This window comes from Toxotes jaculatrix, chromosome 7 (genome assembly GCF_017976425.1).
Source record: "Toxotes jaculatrix isolate fToxJac2 chromosome 7, fToxJac2.pri, whole genome shotgun sequence".
Classification (NCBI taxonomy): Eukaryota; Metazoa; Chordata; class Actinopteri; family Toxotidae; genus Toxotes; species Toxotes jaculatrix.
In genome coordinates this window covers 28,042,858-28,059,876 of record NC_054400.1, presented here as the reverse complement: position 1 = coordinate 28,059,876, position 17,019 = coordinate 28,042,858, and the positions used below count along the sequence as shown (strand labels likewise).

At 42.6% G+C, this 17,019-nt stretch overlaps 2 protein-coding genes across 3 annotated transcripts; both read left to right on the top strand.

The window, feature by feature from the left end:
* The first annotated feature begins 127 nt into the window (after nucleotides 1-127).
* nelfb (negative elongation factor complex member B) lies at nucleotides 128-8,562 on the top strand. The gene is made up of 13 exons (XM_041043112.1): nucleotides 128-350; nucleotides 2,048-2,208; nucleotides 2,312-2,411; nucleotides 2,855-3,085; nucleotides 3,199-3,384; nucleotides 3,518-3,630; nucleotides 3,715-3,817; nucleotides 4,589-4,684; nucleotides 4,851-4,993; nucleotides 5,849-5,955; nucleotides 6,541-6,682; nucleotides 6,847-6,955; nucleotides 8,039-8,562. Exons 1-13 carry the CDS (start codon nucleotides 249-251, stop codon nucleotides 8,195-8,197), a joined length of 1,752 nt encoding a protein of 583 aa, XP_040899046.1. The 5' UTR covers nucleotides 128-248; the 3' UTR covers nucleotides 8,198-8,562.
* Nucleotides 8,563-8,699: 137 nt separating this feature from the next.
* LOC121185114 (P2Y purinoceptor 4) lies at nucleotides 8,700-15,478 on the top strand. 2 transcript variants are annotated; one of them, XM_041043114.1, is made up of 2 exons: nucleotides 8,700-8,781; nucleotides 13,866-15,478. In XM_041043114.1, exon 2 carries the CDS (start codon nucleotides 13,895-13,897, stop codon nucleotides 14,897-14,899), a length of 1,005 nt encoding a protein of 334 aa, XP_040899048.1. In that variant the 5' UTR covers nucleotides 8,700-8,781; nucleotides 13,866-13,894; the 3' UTR covers nucleotides 14,900-15,478. The 2 variants fall into 2 exon arrangements, with proteins under 2 accessions (XP_040899048.1, XP_040899049.1); XM_041043115.1 differs by lacking the exon at nucleotides 8,700-8,781 and adding an exon at nucleotides 10,160-10,199.
* Nucleotides 15,479-17,019: the final 1,541 nt, after the last annotated feature.

The window sequence follows — 17,019 nt, the reverse complement described above, 5'->3', positions numbered from 1 at the left end:
AAACAAACAAACAAACAAACAAACAAACGATGAACTAGTCCTGTAACATGTTTCCCGCGGAGCGTGGACCGGAACTCTTTCATAGCTGGTGTTTCTGACGGACTGTTTACAAAGTTGCAACACAGGAAGTTTGCTCTGACAGCGAAAAGCGTAATGTGTCGGTGATTATCTCGGCGGCTGCACACCGACACAGCAGGAGTCTTTATTCACACGTTATTCTTTCCATTGATGATTAAACCGAACCGACCATGTTCGCGGGGCTGCCTGAGCTCGGAATCTCCAACGGCGAGGACCTGAAGGAAACTCTGACCAACTGCACGGAGCCTCTGAAAGCTATCGACCAGTTTCAGGTGAGCCTGCGTTACACGGTGTTTGTTTGCCAAGCAGCACAACGCTATAGCAGCTCATGATAACGGCGTGTTTTCTGACCCGTGTTGTGTGTTCATTGTGACCTGCTGGGTCTGCTGTGTACCGTGTGTGTGTGTGTGTGTGTGTGTGCTGCTGGAAGACACGTTTAAAATGTAGATGAAACCGTTACGTGCAGCACGTTTTACACATTCACTTCCTGATATTGGTTTTATGTTGCAAATTCGGTTTCCGCGTGCCAGTATTCTCCTCTAAGTGTAAATTCGTTACAATACAGAGCCATGAATGAAATGCGTATTATCATATGAAGAGAAACAGTGATCCCTGCAGGTCAATTCAGTTATGGCGACATGTGAAGGTGATATTCAACATTTAGTACGTAACATGTCGTTTCTTAGTGTGAATGACTCTCTGTCCATTTTTTAGAAGCTCTGATTTAAAGTGGACACAAGGAAAGCCTGAGAGGATGAGCAGCTGTGCAGCATCAGTTACCATGGCGATGTGGCGATAAGAATTAAACCTGAGGTTACCTCAATAACCACAAATGTCAAACCTGGATCTGATTAACAAGTAGACAGAAATGTTCTAGCTGTGAAAACATAGAAAAGCTTCATTTTACTGCTTTGTTTACATCCAGACCACATTGGACCAGCTCATAGATCAAAAACTGTTGTACCCAGACGAGTCACATCATATAAGTCTCACAAAGTTTAAGTCTTGTGAACGACACAAGGGAGTGTTTTATATTTGGAACAGTTCAGTATGAAAACAGACCTTTATGTGCAGTAAACATCTTTCTGCTTTCAGTCCTTCAGTAATTGTGGCATGTGTAAAAGTTTGGGTTCCTGCTTAGTCAGTACTTTGGTAGATATCAGCTGCTACAAACACTTTCAGTAGCAGCTGAGAGTCTTTCTGGTCTGGATTAATGAATTTTCAGCCTCCTCCTGCAGATCATTTCAGGTTCTGAGGTGAGGTAACAGGCGAGGTTTCCTTCTGATAACTCTACCATGTATGTATATACACGTTAGTACTTCAGCACGGCACGCTGGAGCAGTGCATCACCACCCGTGTGTCAGCTATGAGTCATAATGAGGGTTTTACTTTGTCTTTCTGTCCTGCAGACCCGCAGTTTGATCTGCAGGTTTTCTTGGTCACATCCTGTCTTAATGACAGTATGGACAGTGGACATTTCAGGCTGGAAGTGCTTTGATAAAACATTGCTCCCTTTTTGCTTTGTAGCATCAGTTAGCTTCACTTTCAGATCCTCAGCCAGTTGCTTAGAGGAGCCCACAGTTGTTGCGTGACAGCATGTGGCAACCACTTGACTCTGCCGTGATGTGGACTCTGCTACATGTGCAGCAGACGGTTCCACTTCCTGTCAGCACACAGTACTGTTTTCTCTGGACAAGCTGCAAATAATAAATAATGAAAGTGTAACACTGTACTATTCCCCAGAGAAGCAAGTGTTCTCAGTATCATCCACATTATTTGATGTATTTTGCTCTGATAAATTTATGAAAGCTGAGTTAAACAGAGGAGAATATTCTTTATGGTAGTTAAGTAGGTTTCAGTTTATCAGATTTCAGCCTTTGTAAATAAAGGAAACGTTTATTCCGCTGACTACGAACAAATCAGCCACAGCCAGAGCTAATCCAGTTTTTCATGCATTACCTGACCACAGATGGAAAATGGCATCCTGCTGCCGACTCTCCAGTCCGCCCTTCCCTTCCTGGACCTACACGGAACGCCCCGGCTGGAGTTCCACCAGTCCGTCTTTGACGAGCTTCGAGACAAACTGATGGAGCGAGTCGCCACCATTGCAGAGGGCAAGGATGAGGACAGGTGCGTCATCCGTTGTTTCTGACTTTCAGTGATCATTTCTGAAGGAACCGGCTTGGATTTGATTGTGCTTTGCTCTTTTTGTTTTTTTTTTATTTACTTCCAGATACGGGAAGCTTGAAGAGCTGCTGGAGAAGAGCTTCCCTCTTGTCAAAATGCCCTCCATTCAGCCGGTGGTGATGCAGGTGCTGAAGCATCTACCTAAGGCAAGTGAAGACTGAAAATAGCAATACATCACAGAGATATGCACAGAGCTCTGTTTTCTTTGAGTTAGTTTTTTTTACCCAGACATCACAGCAGCAGACTGACTGTGAGTGACAGCAGACATAACAGATACAGCACCACAGACAGTGACTCTCAGCTCTGTCTTTATGTTGATTCAATCATGTTACAAGTGTTTACAAATGGACTTTATTAGGAACACCACACTGATACTGGGTAGCTCCTCCCTTTGCTCTCATTGATTCTACAAGATGTTGGGAACCTTCCTCTGACATGATTAATGAACTATCAAACAAACAGAGGTCTGAAGAGCATAGTTGTAGTTTTATGAATAATGTTGCTGAATGAATGAAGTAGATGGAAGTAAGGGCGAAAGATGTGGAAGAACTCACCTTAATATTAGTTCACCACTCGCTCCCTCATGCAGGTGCCAGAGAAGAAGCTGAAGATGGTCATGGCCGACAAGGAGCTGTACAAGGTGTGTGCTGTGGAGGTGAAGAGGCAGATCTGGCAGGACAACCAGGCTCTGTTTGGAGATGAAGTCTCGCCCCTCCTGAAGCAGTACATCGTGGAAAAGGAAGCTGCTCTGTTCAGCAGCGACCTCTCCATCCTGCACAATTTTTTCAGCCCTTCTCCCAAAACACGACGCCAAGGCGAGGTGAGTCATCAGATATCTGAGAAACACCGACCCGGCCCCCCCCCCCCCCCCCCCCCCCCCCCACAGTGTGCAGTGTTGCTGTTGTTAACGGTTCAGTGGTCCGTACACCGTAGGTAGTCCTGAAGCTGACCCAGATGATAGGAAAGAACGTGAAGCTGTACGACATGGTGCTGCAGTTTTTACGAACGCTCTTCCTGCGAACGCGCAACGTCCACTACTGCACACTGAGAGCAGAGCTGCTGATGTCTCTTCACGACTTGGACATCAGCGAGATCTGTTCTGTAGATCCCTGCCATAAGGTAAGGACACAGACAGACGGTGGACCAGTTAACATCATATCACTGAAGACCCGCGAACCCGGGATTTCCTGTGTTTTAGCTTTGTGTTACATGGTTTGCTCTCTTGTGTTTCCCTGTTGCGTGTTGTGAACAGTTCACGTGGTGTTTAGACGCCTGCATCCGTGAGAAGTTTGTGGACGGCAAACGAGCCAGAGAGCTGCAAGGTTTCCTGGATGGAGTGAAAAAAGGACAAGAACAAGTCCTCGGGTAAGAGGAGGGGGCGGTTTGAGTTTCTGAGCAGAGGTGTTCATGTCTGTGTGGAGTGGATGGATTAATGTCTGTGTCTTCCAGGGACCTGTCCATGATCCTGTGTGACCCGTTTGCCTGTAACACCCTGGTCCTGAGTATCATGAGGAACCTGCAAGAGCTGCTAAGTCAGGAGTCTTTACCCAGGGTGAGCACACTGTGCACGAGGACGCAGACGACACGATACAGAATCATGCCAACCAATGGTGTCCTGATATTCTGCTGACTGACAGATGGGGGCAGTGATGCTATAAGGATCTTTGCAAGTAATGTAGCCGGTAAAGAAGAGGAAGATCATCACTAACAAGCAAACATGGGTGGAAACAAAAAAAACCAAAACAAAACAGCTTTTAAAAACATTCAAAAATCAGGCTCTGCACATGTTCTCTGAGAAAGGAAATAAATCCATCATGTTTGTTTGAGCTCAGGGAGACACACAGTGTGTTCTGATGAGTAACACTTAACACAAACATAAGTGTTTATTTATAGAGAGAGAACTCCTCAGGTCCCATTTAAATCTATGATATGAACAGGAAACAGGCAGCTTAGTGTAGACTAAGGTGTGTGACCAGGCAAAACTCGTAACCGCCAACCAACTTGTTCCTGTAATGGTTCAGATATGTCACATGATTGATGAGAGGTGGGCTGATGGATTATTTTAAAGGTTGTACTTCCCAAAGTTAGAAGAGGATCAGTTTGATTACATGAATTGTTTAGTCTACAACATGTTAAAAAAAAAAAAAAAGAAGCTGGAACCAGAACATACCTCAACAATTATAAAAAATGTTATAACATGACATGAAATCTAATAGAGGATTAACTATAAGTCACAGACACAAAACTGATATTGAGTGGAATGTGAGCTTACACACTGTGGTGTGTGTGAATCTCAAGACGTCGCGTCTGTCTTTGTGAACAGGACAGTTCAGACCTGATGCTGCTGCTGAGGATGCTGTCGCTGGGTCAAGGAGCGTGGGACATGATCGACAGCCAGGTCTTTAAAGAGCCTCGTTTGGTACGTACAGCGCGGCACCTCGAGCGCAGCGCATCGAGTTTCATCAGTCTGTATGTAAATGCAGGCGGGTCAGTTATCTTTCGCCCTGTTCTGGTGAGAAGCCAGGAAAAAAAAGACAAGTTGTTGATCTTCTTGTGCGCACCACCTCCCCCCCCCCCCCCCTCAGGATTTGGAGGTAGTGACCCGCTTCCTGCCCGCCATGATGTCGGTGGTTGTTGACGATCACACCTTCACCGTGGAGCAGAAGCTTCCCAGTGAGGAGAAGAGCTCGCTGTCGTACCCCACCACCCTGCCAGACGCCTTCAACAGGTGCGAGATTTGCAGGGGGAAGCAGGGACCTAGCAGGACATGAGTTCATCAGCAAGTTATCGACAGGCTTAACTTTTCTATCTCATCCTCTCGTCGATCTATCACAGCTATTTCAGTTCTAGAAAAATAATAGTCATATATCAATCAGAAATCCTAATGATAGTGAAATGAAATGAGGATGTGCTGCGTTTCTCACCGGACCAGCATTTAAATGTAGCTGTTTCTCTGATTTGCCTGAAATGAGAATGTATTTCACATTTCCTCTAACTGAACTCTGTTTGATGATCAACATTAGAGATAATCAGTTGCCTGTTAGAAAAGACATTTATATGTAATATGGAACAAAGCTTGAGAGCTCACTTTACTCAGTATTATTGCTGATCTTGTTTTGACAGTTCACTTCATTCAGAGGCCTTAGCTCAGCAGTTAGCAGAATGCTGGTATTTGTGTGGGACTGACGGGGTTCATAGGGTTAACCCGTACACTGTATAATCCACAGTAGAAATCATGGTTAGTTGAAGCCGTGACAGGTTCTTGTTTATCTTTGGGTTATTTTATTTTTATTTTTTTTCTATTACCTCTGCGACACTTTCCACCGGAGACCAACTCTCTTATCTCAGATGAAGTGCACTGCTGTCTGTGTGTTGATGTCACATGTGATTGGCTGCGTGTAACCGACTTCACATCTGCGATATGAACATGCTGAGTTTGTGTGACATGTGACCCATTGCGTGACTGTCCGACAGCACACACGTGGTGAGATTAGAGCCACGTCTCCTTCTCTGATGTGTCTGATGTGCCTCAGTTGAACAGTATTATGATCATAACTGTTGTTGTTGTTGTTGTTTCCCTCAGGTACCTGCAGGAGAACAGAGTGGCCTGTGAAATGGGCCTTTACTACGTCCTCCACATTGCCAAACTGAGGAATAAGAATGCCTTACAGAGGTTACTGCCTGCCCTGGGTGAGTGACTCTGAATTTAAGAAGTCCTGCCATCATATGAAACCTTGCACTCTTGCACCACAGCCTTTTAAAGATCACAAAAATAAAACTGCGTTTGACACTTCAGAACTATTCTCAGGGACAGTACCTTTTTTTTGTTTTTGATCATCGTGTTAATTCTGGGTTCTCAGGGAAATTGCTGTTCATTTTGTTGTTGAAAACACGAAATCTTAAAGAAGCGACACTTTGTTCAGCATGTAGTTGGCCTAGGAAGACACTAACACTGTGTGGGTCAGCAGTGGGTCACAGTGGGTTGAACTGTCAGGCTGTGTTAACTTTGTCCCCTGATTTGAATTCAGGTCCAGTCTTAGTGGTTTTGAGGAAAATGTTTAAAAAGTTTAAGCTACCTTTATATAAAAGTCAGTGTGACGTCCTGTGCCACAGGTCAAACAGCTAAGTAAACATCTGAACAATATTTTAAATATGTTTGGCAGCAGGAGATACTGTTTTACTGATGAGGAGCTGAAGGTTACAGTGTGTGATCCTGCAGGTTCGTGCAGGATCACTGAATTGTAAATATGCATTGACTCTGCTGTTCACCCACAGTGGAGACCTACAATGACATGGCCTTTGGCGACATCTTCCTGCACCTGCTGACGGGACACCTCACCCTGCTGTCCGATGAGTTTGGCTCAGAGGAGTTTTGTTCCGTGGTCTTTGATGGTTTCCTCCTCACCTCTTTTTCCAGGTCAGTAGATTCTAGCAGATGAATTTTAGCTCATTAAAAACCCAAAGTGGACTGAAACAGACGCCGTTGCCATAAACCGATACAGAGGCTGGAGCTGAATGGTCACCGTGACCGTGAGTTTTATTCTTGACTCGACCTTTTGTTTCTGTCTGAATGTGTTCCAGTAAAGAGAACGTCCACAGACACACCCTTCGAATGTTGCTGCATCTGCAGCACAAAGTGCTGCCATCCTTCATGGAAACCTTGATGAAGACTCTTGAACCTCCCAAACAGGTTGGTCTCCCCGTCCAGTCCATTTCAGATGTTCGAGTCTTAGTCCCTGTTCAGGTGGAGTGGTTTTGGAGAACTCACTGTCCTTCCTGTGATTGAAGCTCAGTCCACAGAGACTCTTTGCGTTCCTATACACAGAGCTGTATTTCCTGTTACTGGAACATGTGCCTTTGGGTCTGACTGGAGAGTCAGGTTAAGGTCACATCACAGGTGGAGGGGAACATAACAGCTGACTGATTTCCTGTCTGTTCTTTCTGTTCCGTCCAATAATTCAAGTGCACTTGTTACACAGAGTGTGATATATATTCACATATATACTGGGCTGATTGATATGATTGAAAACATTATGAAAGTGTTTATTATCATGTGCATAGTGAGGAAACATGTTTCCCCGTGCGGTCCTTTGCTGTCCACACTGAATGGAAACCATATACACCATTATTAATAATACAAAGAGGGCAATTTTAAAGCAGCATGATCAGCTGTATGTGCAACAGAGAGCAGTGATTGTGCAATAGTGCAAACTGAGAATCAGCTCCTGTCCGCTGTTTCTGTGCAGCTGTGTATTTCACACCTCTGTAGCTCCAGCCTGAGGACAGAGGTGTGAACAGTGCATGCTGGGGGTGAGTGGGTGGGTGGGGTCCTTAAGGATGGAGGCAGCTCTCCTGTGGACTCTGCTGTGATAGATGCTCTGTAGAGAGGGCAGTGGAGTCCTGGTGGTCTTCACCACTCTCTGCGGTGCTGCCGAAATACCATTGTCACGATATTAGTAAAGTATACTTTCCAAAGTTTATACACATCATTTCAAAATCACATATAACATAATCACAACCACAAATGAACTGTATTCCATTGCATACATACATTTTGAGGATATTGTACTGGTTGTTTAAAGCTGACACACAGTGACTTTTCATATGTAACACCAATGACTGACCATTCCATTTCAAAAACAGCTGGCTGTAACTACAGCTGGATTATTATAGTGGTGGAACAACATTAGAAATAGAAAGCAGTTGTGTTCAGAGTGTTTTGTGTATTAAATGTACTGACACTTGTGTGATGCTGTGCCTGGTGTACCCACAGTGCAGCGAGCCGGTGAAGGAGCTGTACACCCAGCTGACGGAGAAGCTGGAGGCCCAGAAGAAGAGTCCTCCGCCACCAGACGAAACTCCATCCCTGGATCTGGGGCTGCACCCGGTGACTGTCCCCACCACGGCCTCCACACCGACCACGCCTCTCTGAGACACTGCAGGAACGGGAGAGAAAACACAATTCTGAATCAGTGACTAACTGTAAATACAGCCACCAGATGGCTTATGCAGTTTCAAAAAGACTGGACATTTTACATTATTGTATTGTTGTACGATTTTTTTTTCCATGGAGGTTTAGTTTCTGTAGATGTTGGTCTCAGAGAGGGTCTCCCAGCTGTGACCATGTGGTCCAGAGGCTGACTGTTTTTCTTCAAAGGGGGGGGCTTACTTTTCTAAACTTGCTCTTGCATTGTTGTCCAGATATACAATATTTTCCTATGTAACCGGGCTATCAGTGTGTTACAGTTGAATCGTGTCAGTAGTGCAAGAAGCCTGTAAATAAATGATTATTAGAAATACAAGGTGGTGTCGGTGTATTTCAGGCAAAGTGATAAGCTGCTGAACCACATCTTATGCAACACTCTAACTCCTCTGTCACTCGGTGACAGGCTAAAACTGAAAGTCTTGTTTTTGTAGATGTCTTTGGGCAACTCCCCTGGCAGCCACAGATTGGTAGTGTGAAAGAGAAGCTGTGTTTTACTGAACCCAACATTACTGAGGACAACTTCAACTCCTGTAAGGTCTTTTCACATTACCTCTTTACATGAGCGTGTAGACGAGGTTTTAAAGTTTCACCTATCTTATTATAAAATAAGGCTCCGTATCTGCTGTATATGTAAATATGTTTGCGTACCTGCATGGATGTGGTTTTAGTTTGTGTTCTTGGTTTTAAAGGATTGTGTTGCCATATGCTTTTAGCACTGAGTAGGACAGGAAACATGACTTGGGGTTGGCACATGGGGACCAGTACGACATCTCTTATCAGTACATTTCTCAGTTCCTCAATTATATTAGCAACAGGAAACTCAACATGATCACACTAAGTGTAGATGCTGTTAGCATCGCCCATGTAGAAAAAAATAACAGGAACTCCATACAATATTATGCAATCTGAACAACAGCAGCACCTAAAGTAGAGCTGCTTTCGTACGACTGAATTCTACTTTTCACTCTGAGAAGTACACTCCATGTATATTAGGGTGATGTCATATTAAAGTATTTTAATATGAATAAATCTTAATAATTACCATAAAACAAGACCATCACTGATGAGTACAGGTTCCTTGCTTACACTGGCCACTGTTCTGTATTTTTAATGACACCAACCCAGGTGGATTATGTAGTGGATCACTTCAGGCTTCAGGATACCCAGCCCAGATAGAGAGCTCACAACAGGGCAAAACTGGAACTGTTTGACTTTGTAAGTAATATTACTTCACAAATCATACACATAATATTTCCTCTCCTGTTAGGTGTCTTACTTCCTCCACAGCTCTTGTTTTTGAAGGGGAACTCCAGGGATTTTTAACAGGTCGATTTACTTGTCTATGTTTAGTTTTGCTCAGCCTGTGAAAACAGGAGAAGTTGTGTAATGTATTCTGTGGCTGTGAGACCGTGGGTGGACCCATCCACTAAGTATCACCATCACAGATACACAGTCGTGTGTGAGTACAAAGCTAGAGACAGTGAGATCCATTTGGCGCTTAGTATTTTTTTTGCATCTCTCAGTATAAATGCATCTCTGCTGATGTTTCATGCACACAGAAAAACTGTCTTGTGTTTATGTAAATGCCTTAAGAGTCATGTCTTAGTTCAGGTGAAGCTGTTGTTCAGTCAGGGTTTGGACACCTCATACCCTCCTGCGCTCGTACATTTACCGAGGTATCATAGGTGACAGTGATACAAGTCTGTGAGGGCTCAGGGCTTTGGGCTTATCACAGGGGGGGACACTGGAACTGGGCCAGACCCAGATCCAGGCACTGGGAAAAACTGAAGAGAACCACTTGACTTAAACTGAAAAAACGTCAGATGTCTGTCGTCCTAAACGGGCAACTCCACCCCCTTCCAGCTTCACATTTAGGTGTATGAAAGAAGAAACAGTTGGTGTGTTACTACTATTATTACTCACAGCACTGAAGACAACTTCAGCTCTGGTAAGACGGTTTTAAACTGCTTTCTGTACATGAGCAGACATTTAATAGCACAAAAAATTTTAAAATGACATTTTAGCCCGCTGTAGTAATTATTAAGACAGGTGCAGTGTATACAGATGGATGCCAAATGGGTGGAGAGGCTTCCATACAGGTCAGGAGGGCTCACTGAGGTGTTTGATGGTGCACAGACAACAACGTTAATGATTCTATGGCTGTGAGAGATTTCAGAGCAGAGCAGTCTCCTCCACCTCGTCATCAAAACAAGGGCCTCAAAACTCTGGTCGTAACCTGAAGTGTTCAGAGCAAGACTGTGATCTACTGACGTGACGGGTCTCTGACTGATGTGACTGATAAGTTCATGAAAACATAGCACATTTATGCTTCAACACAGTCTTCGTCTACATTTACACACTTAGTAAATGATCCCTGCTTTATAGATGTCGTCGTCATATAGAGTCTTGGACCTCCAGAAAGTGGTCCACGGCACAAAATGGTGAGCTTGCTCTTCATCTTGGGGAAGAGGTAGTAGTGTGAGGGGCCACATCAGGTAAAATCAGGCCAAAGACCTCCTCGGGTGATGAGCCCTTGAGACCGAGACCGAGATGATGACATTTTCTAAGAGAGAGCTGATTTGCAGTTTTCAATAACGTGAAACAGAAAAATCGCAAAAGTTCTCAACTTCAGATTCAGATTCAGAGAACTTTATTGTCATTCACTTTACTGTATGAATAATGAACGAGATTTCTTTGCACAGGCTCGAAAGATCACAGAAGTTAACGGCACAGAAAAACACAATAAGGTACAACAAACTAGAATAAGGAACAAACTAAGAATAAAGAAGGAAAAATAAATTACCGTAAAATAAATAAAATACAAAAGTGCACCTGTGCTCTTTTTCAACAAAAACTGTGCGTACCTGATAGGCTGAGGATGTCAAAATACAAATACAATATACAGTTAGCCATTAATATTGTTATATGTTATCGAAACTACAAAAGCATAAAATGCAGTACAATGGTATATGTATATATATATATATATATATATATATATATATATAGTACAGCATATACCATTGTACTGCATTGTACTGCATTTTATGCTTTTGTATATATATATATATATATATATATATATATATATATATATATATATATATATATATATATATATATATATATATATATATATATATATATATATATACACACATATATAAAGTAATAATTATTATTATAGTATATATAGTCGGTGTTGTGGTATACAGTATAAATATAAATATACATTTCCTGAGAGATGAAACAACAAAGTATTGGACATGTATGGAACAGCTGTACAGATAAACATAATATAAAATGTAAAAATGTGTAAGTACCAGGTAATTACAGGGTGGCCCAGTGACACAGTGTTACAGTGTCCATGTTGAAAGGCCACAGAGCGTTCAAGAGCCTGATAGCCTGTGGTACCTCTTTCCAGAGGCCAGAAGGGAGAAAAGTCCATGATGTGGGTGTGAGTTGTCTCTGGTGATGTTGTGAGCCCGAGACAGGCAGCATTTGTGTCCAGTGTCCTGGACAGGAGGAAGAGAGGTCCCGATGAGGGATAAGGGTCCTCACCACCCTCTGGAGGCTCTTCCAGTCTGCAGCTGTGCTGCTGCTGCACCACACAGAGATGCAGTTTGTAAGTACGCTCTCTATGGTGCTTCTGTAGAAGGTGGTGAGGATGGGGAGAGTGGGGGGGGGGGGTGTGATGTCCTCATCCTGTGGAGGAAGTGTAAACGCTGCTGTGCTCGTTTCACTAGAGACATGGTGTTGTCAGTCCAGGTTACTTTGTCTTTTAGGTTCAAGAACTTGGTGCTCCCCACCACCTCCACCGCTGTGTTGTCAATTAGCAGTGGGGAGTGACAGGGCTGGTTCTTCCAGTAGTCCACAATCATCTCCTTTGTTTTATCAACATTGAAGATTAGACTGTTTCCTCTGCACCAGTCCTCAGTGCGCTGATCCTGGACCTGGTCCTGTTGAGTGCAGAATCACTCAGAGTTGATCTGCACATGCCTGTAATGAGCTGTCAAACTCATCTCAGGCCACAGCCTCATCAATCAGCCTCCCAGACCAAAGCAGTCGAGAATGTGAGGAAACCTCAGTTTGAGGAAGTGCTGCCATAAAGTGTGATATGGTTGTATTTATAGACATGTTAGATACTGCATCTCTCAGTTCCTTAACAATACTAAGAACAGGAAGTGATTTTTCTGCATGAAAAGACCAAAACCACCCTGATCCACAGTGTGTGTGAGTGTGTGTGTACATGCATCCTGCGGGAGGACAAAATAACAGGAACAGCATGTTATATAATATGATCCAAACACTCAGTTAAATGTTAAAGATGTAAAAAAGGTTAAAAGCTTCACACAGTCATGTTGTATGGATATTCAGTTGAATGTACAAATCTGTGTTCATTACACTCAAAAACTGGATGATCCCGGTTCTCAGGGTGCTCATGACTCACAAGCGACTGAAAAGAAAAAAGTGAATCAAAATGGAAGCGACTGAAACTGACAGATTCTGATTGAAATTACTCCTTAAATGAAAGATCAAAGATTTAATCGCTTAAAGCTTTAACCACAGAAGCCTCTGTAAAGACCAGGCTGTGGCGGGTGTTTCAAACATAATATAATGTTCCTATTTACTCTGCCTGTCAGGTAACTGTTAGGCCACTTGCTGTTTTCAGGGAACAGGGAATTCTGTTCCTCCAGTGAGGATCCCTCACATTTATTATTCATTAGAAATGGTTATAACCCAGAAACATTTTAGTTTCAAATATGGTGCGAGATTACAGCCCACAACCTGAAACAGAATTTTTTTTTAAAACGTATGTGTTACATATGACCAACTGTACCAATAAACAATCTTGTATTTAGGAGGAACTTAGGACGGGGATGAACTTTACCTGCAGGGACCTCTTCTAGTCTTACAGGACACACGATGAACAGTACTGAGCAACAAAGCTTGAAATGTTATTTATTATTAATGTATTATTCATTTTCTCCTAACAAAGCTGTGGGACACGTTAGATGGCTAAGTGAACAGTCAGTTCTGGTGTTGGATGCAGGAGAAATGGTCAGAAGTCTGATCTACAGTGGCTCCACCTCACAGCTTACAGGACTTAGAGGATCTGCTGCTAATATCTTGGTGCCAGATACCATAGGGAATCAACAGAGGTTTTGTAGAGTGCATGCCCGGGCAGGTTAGAGCTGAACCAGCAGCATATGAGGCAGGAGTGGTCATACTGTTTTCACTCATCGGTGTGAAAATGTTTGTCATCAATATAATTTCTTTGTTAAATTGTTAATTGTTGAATTGTTAAATTCCATATAGACTCCAGACAAACAGAGACCTTCACGGTCCTCATCTCTTGCTCAAAATCCTACCAGACAAACTCTAAAGCTCCAAAAACCTAAAACCCTGTGTGATGGATTTGATATGTAATGGTTTTTTTTTTTTGGTTTTTTTTTGGGGGGGGGGGGTTGTATTTTGTGTATTTTTGCCGTAATATTTCTTTATTAATGTATTATTATTTTTGGTCCACCTCAAACATATTGTCATTAATATGAAGAAATTTGCATTTGTAACATATGATACTGAAGAGCATGGTTCTGTTCTTTTCCCTCAGTTGTAAGAAACAGTAAGATCCTGAAGAAGATGAAGCATCCAGTGGTTTCCTCACAGTCTGGGAACAGCAGCAATGACTCTGGACCTTGCCTCGGGGAGAACCAGCACGTGGCCATTCCCGTCTTCCTGTGCCTTGTCTTCTTCGTGGGTTTCCTCCTCAACACCTTCAGCCTCTGGGTCTTTTGCTGCCGGCTGCCCTGTTGGACTTCTGGAACTATGTTGCAGTTCCACCTGGCTCTCAGCGACGCCATCGCTACCCCGGTCACTCCCATGATGGCGGTATACTTCGCCATGGGCAACGACTGGCCCTTTGGTCGGTTCCTGTGCCAGGTCAAGATCTCTCTGCTTAGTTCACATTTCTACGGCAGCACCATATTCCTCACTCTCATCAGCATCCATCGGTACACAGCTGTGGTGCACTTCAACAAAAGCTCCTTCATGAAACGGAAGGACTTTATTAGGAAGCTGTGTGCAGGGGTTTGGTCTGTGCTGCTGATCCAGGCTGTAATCTACGCTTTCATGCTTCCTCCCGGTAAAGTGGGTGATAACAGTCAATGCCTCTCCATCCATCAGAGGAACCTGACAGACATTTACTTTGTCATTAACTTCATCCTGTTCATCTTTGGGTTCCTACTTCCTTTCCTTGTGTCTGCTGTTTGCTACAGCCGTCTGGCGAACACCTTAACTCGCCTAAACATCAGCACAGCTAAAGGTCTGAAAGTCAAGATGAAATCTCAGCGGATGATAGGCATGTGTCTGGTGATATTTGGGCTGTGCTTCCTGCCTCTGAACGTAGTGCGAACTGTGGGGGTGGTACTAAAAAAATACTACCCTAAGGAATGCGAAGTTCTCCAGCAGATCGAGACGGCGTACTATGCATCTTGGATTTTTGCAGGAGTGAACAGCTGCTTGGATCCGCTGTTGTACTGTTTCGGTTCGCAGAATTTTCGAGATGCTTTCCAGTCTTTCAGGATTGGGCAGAAGACAGAGGTTCCAAACAGAAGTGATTCAGAAATGACTGCAAATCAGGTGTGAGGGATATTAGAGACCCAGGATTCAGTGTTGGTCTAAACAGGTTTAGATCAAGTGACAGTAAACCATCCCTTAAAAACTATACAAACTAAGCTGGTGAGGCAAAAAGTCAAATTATTCCTTTAAGACTCAAACCAGCTAATAAAAACAATGGTTCTTAATATTTGGGTTCTGCCAAATTTGATACCCCCATTTCCTGTCCATCGTACATGACGTGCAGGGCTGATTGTTACAGCCAGAGAAAAGGAGATTTCTTAATAAATTACACTTGACAATGATTAAACCTTTGTACCACAAAACATCCTGAACTTTTCAGGTTGTGGTTGTGTAAGAACTGTTTTCCTTTCCTGTTTTCCTAAATTCTACTGTTTGCTTATAGCATTAAACAATTATTGCCATCATTTTACTTGAAATACCTGCAGACTGAAGCGTCATTGAACTGTCTAAAATGCTAATTAAATAAAATGTTTGAATTCCACTTGTCTCTTTTTCCAAGATCAATCTCCAGCATGTTTAAGGTTTCATTCATTTCCCTGTGTACATATCACTTCCATGATAAAACTGTAAAAGTTAAAAAAAAATAGTAGAGTAAAATAGAAACTGTTGTAATTCATGTACTAAAACAAGTAAAACTCTGTGTGTGTGACCTGCTGTGTGTTTGTTGGGCTGGGAATTCACGCGTTTTTCACAATGTACAATGAACAAGGGAAATATAATCTTGAGTGTTTAGGCTCTGGGGCTTGTGGTGCGACAAACCTCACACCCTCCATTAAACTCAGGTTATTCATGACCTGATCCATGCTTATGGATGGATTATGAGATAATGGTCCCCTGGGTACAGATGCCTAAAGGACCCCTCCCTGCTTTTTGTTTATGCTGAAGATGAAGAGAGGCTGTCTAAATCCTGCTCAAGGTTGCTGTCACAGCAGATCTACAGTAACACCTCTGTCCACAGATGCAAAATACTGGAGGATAATACTCAAAATGTAATTCAGAGCCGTCAAAGAAAACCTATGATGCAGGATCTGTTTTCTGTGATTCTGTTGTTAAACATATTTATTTATTTCCTGATTTCAATTTAGGCTTATGGCAGCCTATGTATGCACTGTTTATAATTATACAAGAACATAATCATACTCCATTCAGATGCTCACTGTTAAAGGATACAGCACTGGGATCACTGAGATCCACTGTACCCAACTTTAAGTAGCAACCAGCAACTATGTTGTTATTCCCCAGTACAACAAAGTACATCACAGTAAATCAGTTTCTTGAAGTCAGTGTTTTATCACTTGTCCTTTTCATCAGTATCCTCACATCACACTCGGAGTCCCTGGCCTCCTGCACAGGTTGGTTTTCAGCTTTCATTATCAGTAACTGGAGCATGCAGGTTCTTACCACTGTTATTCATTTCGGACCATTTCCAGAAAGCTGGACAGCTCACCAGTACCACTGGCCAGTGAGTTCAAACCCAGGACCTTCTGCAGCTGTCTTTATCAGGACATCATCCATTGAGAACAGCCTGACTATAACCCTAACCTAACCTCAATTCACATTTATCCAAAGACAAAGATTTCACATTCCAAAATTTGCAGAAAACCTGTTATAGATGAACTACTCAACAATATGATATAGCTTGCTCTCTTTCTCTCTATATATACAGTATATATAGTCAGTCAGCTACAGCATTCAAATACTGAATTAATAATAATAATAATAATGATGATGATGATGATGATGATGATAATAATAATAATAATAATAATAATAATAATAATAATAATAATAATAATAATAATAATAATAAGAAGAAGAAGAATAATAAGAATAATAATACTAATAATAATAATAATAATAATAATATCTGACAGGGAGTTCTTTTACTTTTGATATTTTAAGTACATTTTACTACCAATACCTTTGTATTTCAGTAGGCCTACAATTACGAATGCAGATTTTTATTTGTACTGGGGTAACTGGTAATCAGCAACCAATCAGCAGCTGCAGCATCATGGTCTGAGTCCGCTGGAGGGCAGAGCCGTGCTCAGAAAGGATCACAGTCTGCATCCATGATCTAGTGTTAAAATTCACGGACCGAGGGTCAGGGTGTGCGAGAGGTGTCC

What these genes read in the sequence shown, in the direction of transcription:
- nelfb (XM_041043112.1), top strand. Translation starts at nt 249, where the DNA reads ATGTTCGCGGGGCTGCCTGAGCTCGGAATCTCCAACGGCGAGGACCTG. An exon ending in TGCTGAAGCATCTACCTAAG is followed by an intron (nt 2,412 to 2,854) that starts GCAAGTGAAGAC and finishes TCCCTCATGCAG; the next exon opens with GTGCCAGAGAAGAAGCTGAA. An exon ending in CTGCCAGACGCCTTCAACAG is followed by an intron (nt 4,994 to 5,848) that starts GTGCGAGATTTG and finishes TGTTTCCCTCAG; the next exon opens with GTACCTGCAGGAGAACAGAG.
- LOC121185114 (XM_041043114.1), top strand. Translation starts at nt 13,895, where the DNA reads ATGAAGCATCCAGTGGTTTCCTCACAGTCTGGGAACAGCAGCAATGAC.